Genomic DNA, 7,500 nt, shown 5'->3' with positions numbered 1-7,500 from the left:
TAAAACACTCTGAGGTTCTTTAGCCTGGAAAATACAAAATATAATTGTACATATTTTCTGGAGCATGACCTCTCTCTGTCACTTTCTCTCTCTCACACACACAGACACACACAAACACACACGCTCTCACTCAAACACATGCACGCACACACGCACACCTACACACACACTTCCACATACACACACTGCGGAAGTTGTCTGAAAAATTCTGTTTCAGAAATGCCACATAAATAAATTTTTGCACCAAAAAAATTTATTCTAGTTTTGCCAATACTAGCAGAAGAGCTTGTACTGATAAATTTCAACACAAACTAAACAGTTCCTTATTTATATGAATAATCAATAATAATCGTGCTCAAGTGATTGAGTAATAAGGCTTTATTCACTAATGAGTTTCTTATATTTGGCATCATCTAAGAACAAAGCACTGAAGTTTAAAGTTTGTATTTAATACTGTGGTCACTGCCCAATAACCGACCTAATGATAGCCAACTTTGTGTAACAATCCGCCACTCTATTACATAAAATGTCTTCTAGTAACCCATCAGTTACTATCAACCCATCATTTTTTTAACAAATACAGTGCAGCATGGAAATCTCGAAAGAGTAGGGTCAAGGCCTTTTTGTTCGAAGTTTCCATGTTTTCGAGATTTCCGTGTTGAGTCTTTTACAAAGAATGAAGAAAAATGTGAGGAAGGTAAACATGAGTGGTTTTGGTAAGGTCTCAATATAATGAGATGATGTGGTGTTTAGTGCATCTTGTCTTATTTAAAGGTTTGTTAAGGTTCCAATAAGCGTGTCTATAGTAAGAAGACAAAGCCAGCACATTGTTTTGTTGATAATATACTCAGTAGGTAAACAAAGGCTTTACATATGAATTCGGTACCACCTAAATGCTATCAATCCTCACTTATCTCCATTGCGCCCCGCCTCCAACCCCATCCCCATTTATAGTTTGATTTTAATATAACAGTAACAGCCTCAGGCATCACTGCCCCACTTGTCTTCCATGGATACTGGGACACTTTAGAATTATAAAGTGATGCATTATGTGCGTAATACACTGGTCAAACGTGTTTCAACATCCCCCCCCCCTCCCTCTTCTACACACACAAACATTCTCTCTCTCTCTCTGTCTCTCTCTCTCTCTCTCTCTCTCTCTCTCTCTCTCTCTCTCTCTCTCTCTCTCTCTCTCTCTCTCTCTCTCTTTCTCTCTCTCTCACTCTCTCTCTCTCTCTCCAGATAAATGCATGCGTTACATTGACTCACCTAACGGCACATAGAGAGTGATGATAGCTTTTGCTTCCATTCAAAATAAACACAAGGTAAAAGAACATTATCAACAAAACACAAAAGTGAAAGTCCAGTTTATTCAACATTTCCGTGCTGGCCTCAGAAAGTGTTCGAGATTCACAAGTTACCGATACTATGAAAATTGAGGGATTAAAAAGGGGAATTGAGACGTCTTCAAAATTTCCTTGATTTTGAGAGTTTACTGATTGAGATTTATTTGCTACACTGTATATAAAAATATTGCAATGGGGACTATTTGAATTAAAATTAGGTTTACAGGCTAGCATCTCATTGTTCGTAATAAAAATCACGTGTGTTGTTAGTGCATTTAAGAAACATAATATGTTTCATACTCCTATACAAGAGACCTTATCATCCTCTTGTCTGTGTAGAGGAGAGTCATTCATTTAGATTATCAAAGAGTGATGACACAAGTTGTTTGCACTGTATCTCTGATTCCAGTGTAATGAACTTGAAAAATCATTGACAACTATGACATCATAGAAGGACATACACATGTTGTGTTGCACTATATCTCTGATGTCATTGTATTACACTAGAGAAATCATTGATAACTAAAACCAATTTAGGGGTGGGGGTGGGGGGGGGGGATGAGGAATGGCGTCCTAACTTTAATTTTACAAACGACATTAAAATAAATACGAAAACAGTTTGACTTTCCTGCTGTTAAAAATGCAGTCGAGAAATTGTTATTCACTTAATGATAAACAAAATTATACTTTTACCTATCAGCCACTTAAACCTTTCAGTTACACCCCCCCCCCCCCCCCCACCCCAACCCCCCTTCCAAACTAAATTCAGTTGCTTTCACCTACAATGACTAATAGTCTAGAAATAGTGTCAGCTGAGAGGCGAGTTATAGGTGTGAATAATGCTGCGGATTAGAGAGTAAGAAAGATTTAAAATAAAGATTTTAACATCATAATTTGAAAAGAAGGAAAAAACAAATGTTCAAGTTGATTGTTTAATAGTAATAATGATAGATGGATAAAGGAGATTTTAAGTCTCAGATACATGAATGATGTGAAATAACTTGCCCACTTGTCTTTTGCCAAATTAGCCATCATTCTTATCCTTTCCTCCAGCTTTAGGGTCCTTTCATAAACATATGCAGTAATATCGCAAGATCGCTGGAAAGAAATAGTTAAACATTGACGAAGAATGATAATATTAACAATAAAAATAATCATAATTATAATAATGATGATGATAATAATTATTATTATTATTATTTATTATAATAATAATAAGAAGAAGAAGAAGAAGAAGAAGAAGAAGAATGATTATAATAATAATAATAATGATAATAATAATAATAATAATAATAATAATAATAATAATAATAATAATAATAATAATAATAATAATAATAATAATAATAATAATAATAATAATAATAATAATACAATACCACCTTACCATCTCGACAACTTCGACTTGACAATCCATGCGCAATTCATACAAGTATTTCTTTAAATCTTTCTCAATCTGAATGGTGTTATCTTTTTCTTCTGTTGATTATAAGAGAGCTTGGTTTAAAGACAGGACTTATTTAAATTGTGATGAATCATTGTCAATATACAGGGTGTCCATGTAGTCTTTCCCTCTTTAATAACATCTTTAACAGAAAAACGTGACAACCAACATACTTTAAACATGGACTTATGAATATATAAATCTTTACATTTTGTTTAGTATTTATTATCTTTTACTCAAAGTGCCTCAGTACTGTTGCCATAGCTACCTATAAGCAAATTCGACCTATTTTCGAGTTTTTTCCGAGTGTTTTGTGGCTTCTGTGGCATGATGGATTCAATAACACTTCTTTATCTCTTGTTAAGCTTGCCAACAGCTGATATGGGAGCTAAATAAACAATGTCATACAAAAAAAATGTCCGATGACCCAGGCGGCCTGGCAATCGAGTCCATATCTCCCAATCCGTCTGTCTGAAAACAAGTCATTTAGAAATTTGAGAATGGCTCGTCTCCAATATGGAGAAACAATGTCTTACTGAAATATTATATATGGCTGATATTCATGAAAATGGGATGCAACATAAAATTCTAGCATCTCTAAATAGACATTTATGTTGTTTGTTTTTAATAGTTTTACGGCGCTTGCAACACATTTAGGTTATATCAGCGCCAGTAGAAAGGAAGAAAATGGGATAGGAAAAAGTCAGACACAGTTGAGATAAAGAAGAAGAAGAGGAAGAAGAAGAAGAAGAAGAAGAAGAAGAAGAAGAAGAAGAAGAAGAAGAAGAAGAAGAAGAAGAAGAAGAAGAAGAAGAAGAACTAGTACTAGAAAAAGAAGAAAAAGCTTGAGGAGGAGGAGGAGGAGGAGGAATAGGAAGAGATGATGATGATGATGATGATGATGATGATGATGATGATGATGATGATGATGATGATGAAGTGCTGTGAAAATATCACATGAAATATAATTTCAAACTATTCAACCCTCAAAGGGGGCAAGAGTGTTATAGGGGTTCTTTAGATCAAAGGTGATTAAAAAGGGGAGAATTCCTCTGGAAGAAATTAGAAATTTAATGAAAAAAAAAAACTTTTGTGAGCCAACAAAATTGAGGTTCTCGGGCCATTTGAAAAACCTTCATTTAATTGTTTACATGTTTCACAAAAACAGTCATATAAATTACGCATTTCTATGGGTAACCCTATAAAATTTGCCCAATGGGGCAAGGCACTTCCAATGTACCACAGCAACACAATTGTCAGTATTGAACATTTTGTTTGGGGGTTTTCCCCTTTTTTTTATCGTTATACCTGAAAGTTTCAATCAACGTTTTTAACATAATGAGTCATAACAAAAAATAAGGTTAGACCAGTAAAACTTTACCTGCAACAGAAAAAACCCTGACCTGACAACGACTCCAGGTCTTGGTCCTCTTGAGTAAATGTGCCAACAACAGAAGCATACCCCCGTCATCTATTCAAGTTAAGGATAAAAAGCCCACTAAGAGATAAATGACAGTCTCAAAGAAGACATTTAATTAAAAAATAATTTCAAAGATAAAATATGAGAAGCATGTCCATGAAATAATGTCAAAAAAGATGGAAGAAAAAAAATAAAGGCCACAGTTATTCCTCTGAGCCAAAGAGACGAAAGACGATATAGTACTGATACCAAAAGGATACTGACAACCCACCAAACATCAATGGTACCTTGGATTCTGTCCCTCGGCTTTGGAAAGTTATCTGATTTCATGACAATGGATGCATGTTTACAAAGAGCCACAGTCCTCATGGTGTCTAAATAGAATAAAAATGTCAACAAAATTTATTTTAATCCTTTAAGGATGTACCAAAACGCTTTGCTTTAAATCTAATACAAAGAGTCACAGCCACATACCTCATGGTTTCTACATAGAATAAAAATATTAAAAACAAAAATTCCCATAAATATGTACCAATAATACTTGGTTTTGTTTTACATTTAATACAAAGAGCCACTAACCTCATGATTTCTACATAGAATAAAAATATTAACCAAAAAAATTCCATTGAGGATGTACCGATAATACTTGGTTTTGTTTTACATTTAATACAAAGAGCCACAGACCTCATGGTTTCTACATAGAATAAAAACATCAAAAATAAAAATCCCTTAAGGATATATAAAAAATACTTGGTTTTGCTTTAAAAGATTTAATTTTCCATTGTAAATGATCACTTTTTGTTCTCCATTGACATTAACGATATATAGCCTATATTGAAACAAAGCATCGATAATTGCTTGTTACTTTATGAAAAAGCTGTGATACATATGACATCATACAAATGAATAGGCAACAGCATATTACTAAGAAGCTCTGTCTCTTAGTGGTTGAGACAATCACATAATTCAACAAACAATCTTACTCTAGATTGAAAGGAAAAGTCAGACATGAAAGTACAGATCGCGTGATTAGCAAAATAAATGAAATGTTGATGAGTGTTTTCTACCACACCCTCACACGAGACATTTTGTACTGATAAGGTTTTATCCACTTTACTATCAAAAGGATGGCTGGGCTATCTTTAAGCCAATCATTTGCTTCTTTGTTGTTTGAAGCAATATCATAAAAGGGAGTTTAAAAAAAAGGATTAAAAGTATGGCTATGTTTTTTTGCATCCAATTTGAAGAAGTTTGGAAGACGCACAATTGCAAACATCCTTACAACGGAAAGGCTTTTTATGAATTTTTTTTTTTTTTTGTAAGGGTTGGTAACGTCGTTTCAAAATGGCTACCTTAATGGAAGTTTGTCAAAAAGAAAAAGTTAAGATAATATTTCCGAGTTTGAAGGAAGAAACACCAGCAAATATCTACAAAAGACTTCAAAGCTTTGGCTTCAATCAGTGTTAGCATACGTGTTGATTGCATAAAAACTGCTTAAATAATGAAAAGATGCTATCCAGAATCTGCGCAGACAACCTGTAACAGGACAATCTTCATGCGATGTAAATGACCTAATGAATTTCATTGGATGGACTGTCTATGGAGCAAGATTTTAGCACAAATGTACTTTTGACCTTGTAAAGTCAGTTGGGCCCCAAAATAAATTAACACCCAAGAATAAGAGAGAGATGTAGTGTTCTAAAAATAAGTAAACACTGTTTGAGCCTCTGTTAAACAAAAATTAGCTTAATAATCAAAAAACTAACTTAATGTAAGATAAAAAAAAAAGTTGATAAATATCATGTTGAATTAAAATGTAACCTGATATCTAAGGGTACAGTATGTAACCTGATATCTAAGGGTACAATATATAACCTGATATCTAAGGGTACAATATGTAACCTGATATCTAAGGGTACAGTATGTAACCTGATATCTAAGGGTACAGTATGTAACCTGATATCTAAGGGTACAGTATGTAACCTGATATCTAAGGGTACAATATGTAACCTGATATCTAAGGGTACATATGTAACCTGATATCTAAGGGTACAGTATGTAACCTGATATCTAAGGGTACAGTATGTAACCTGATATCTAAGGGTACAGTATGTAACCTGATATCTAAGGGTACAATATGTAACCTGATATCTAAGGGTACATATGTAACCTGATATCTAAGGGTACAATATATAACATGATATCTAAGGGCACAGTATGTAACCTGATATCTAAGGGTACAGTATGTAACCTGATATCTAAGGGTACAGTATGTAACCTGATATCTAAGGGTACAGTATGTAACCTGATATCTAAGGGTACAGTATGTAACCTGATATCTAAGGGTACAGTATGTAACCTGATATCTAAGGGTACAATATGTAACCTGATATCTAAGGGTACAGTATGTAACCTGATATCTAAGGGTACACTATGTAACCTGATATCTAAGGGTACAATATATAACCTGATATCTAAGGGTACAATATGTAACCTGATATATAAGGGCACAGTATATAACCTGATATCTAAGGGTACAGTATATAACCTGATATCTAAGGCTACAGTATGTAACCTGATTTCTAAGGGTACAGTATGTAACCTGATATCTAAGGGTACAGTATGTAACCTGATATCTAAGGGTACAGTATGTAACATGATATCTAAGGGTACAATATGTAACCTGATATCTAAGGGTACTAGTAATAACCTGATATCTAAGGGTACAGTATGTAACCTGATATCTAAGGGTACAGTATGTAACCTGATATCTAAGGGTACAATATGTAACCTGATATCTAAGGGTACAGTATGTAACCTGATATCTAAAGGTACAGTATGTAACCTGATATCCAAGGGTCCTTTTTGTAACCTGATATCTAAGGGTACAGTTAGAGCGATTCTAGCAGTTTTATGGGTTTAATTTTCATTATATATTTTGTTGTTTTGTTTATTCTGCTTTGTTTTGTTTTGTTTTAATTTTAGTCTTTGTTGGGGTTTTTTGTGGGTTTTTTTCTTTTGTTTTGTTGTTGGGGGGGTGGCCTTGCTTTTTTTCTAGGTAGAGGTAATTTGTACATCGATCTGCCGCATCGTTTTATCTTTACTTATTGAGCATAATATTTTAATAATAAATTCAAGAATGGACCATTAAACATAGGTCGGTATTTCAAAAGGTTGAAACTGTGATCCATGCATTTTCGTGCCATTCATTGAAATTGAATCAGTATGGTGGTCTAATGCTTACCCAGAAAAATGCCATAGGCAAAAATGTTTCTTCTGTTGATCCAGTC

At 33.9% G+C, this 7,500-nt stretch overlaps 1 protein-coding gene across 2 annotated transcripts in view; it reads right to left on the bottom strand.

Moving 5' to 3' along the window:
* Positions 1 to 7,500, bottom strand: part of LOC144970160 (solute carrier family 12 member 4-like) — a 44,634-nt gene that overhangs the window by 4,355 nt on the left and 32,779 nt on the right. For both annotated transcript variants that reach the window (XM_078909509.1, XM_078909508.1), the window contains exons 18-23: positions 7,455 to 7,500; positions 4,471 to 4,584; positions 4,172 to 4,261; positions 2,734 to 2,825; positions 2,352 to 2,444; positions 1 to 24 (exon numbers count right to left, since the gene is read on the bottom strand). The exon at positions 1 to 24 is cut by the window's left edge and continues 95 nt beyond it; the exon at positions 7,455 to 7,500 is cut by the window's right edge and continues 61 nt beyond it. In XM_078909509.1, the coding sequence (XP_078765635.1) occupies positions 1 to 24; positions 2,352 to 2,444; positions 2,734 to 2,825; positions 4,172 to 4,261; positions 4,471 to 4,584; positions 7,455 to 7,500 (459 nt within the window). The remainder of the gene's footprint in view (positions 25 to 2,351; positions 2,445 to 2,733; positions 2,826 to 4,171; positions 4,262 to 4,470; positions 4,585 to 7,454) is intronic.

The sequence above is a fragment of the Berghia stephanieae genome, chromosome 4 (genome assembly GCF_034508935.2).
Source record: "Berghia stephanieae isolate SIO BIC M18660-M18661 chromosome 4, UCSD_Bste_1.3, whole genome shotgun sequence".
Lineage (NCBI taxonomy): Eukaryota > Metazoa > Mollusca > Gastropoda > Nudibranchia > Aeolidiidae > Berghia > Berghia stephanieae.
The sequence above is the reverse complement of the archived record's forward strand: the minus strand, read 5'-3'. Positions and strand labels throughout refer to the sequence as shown.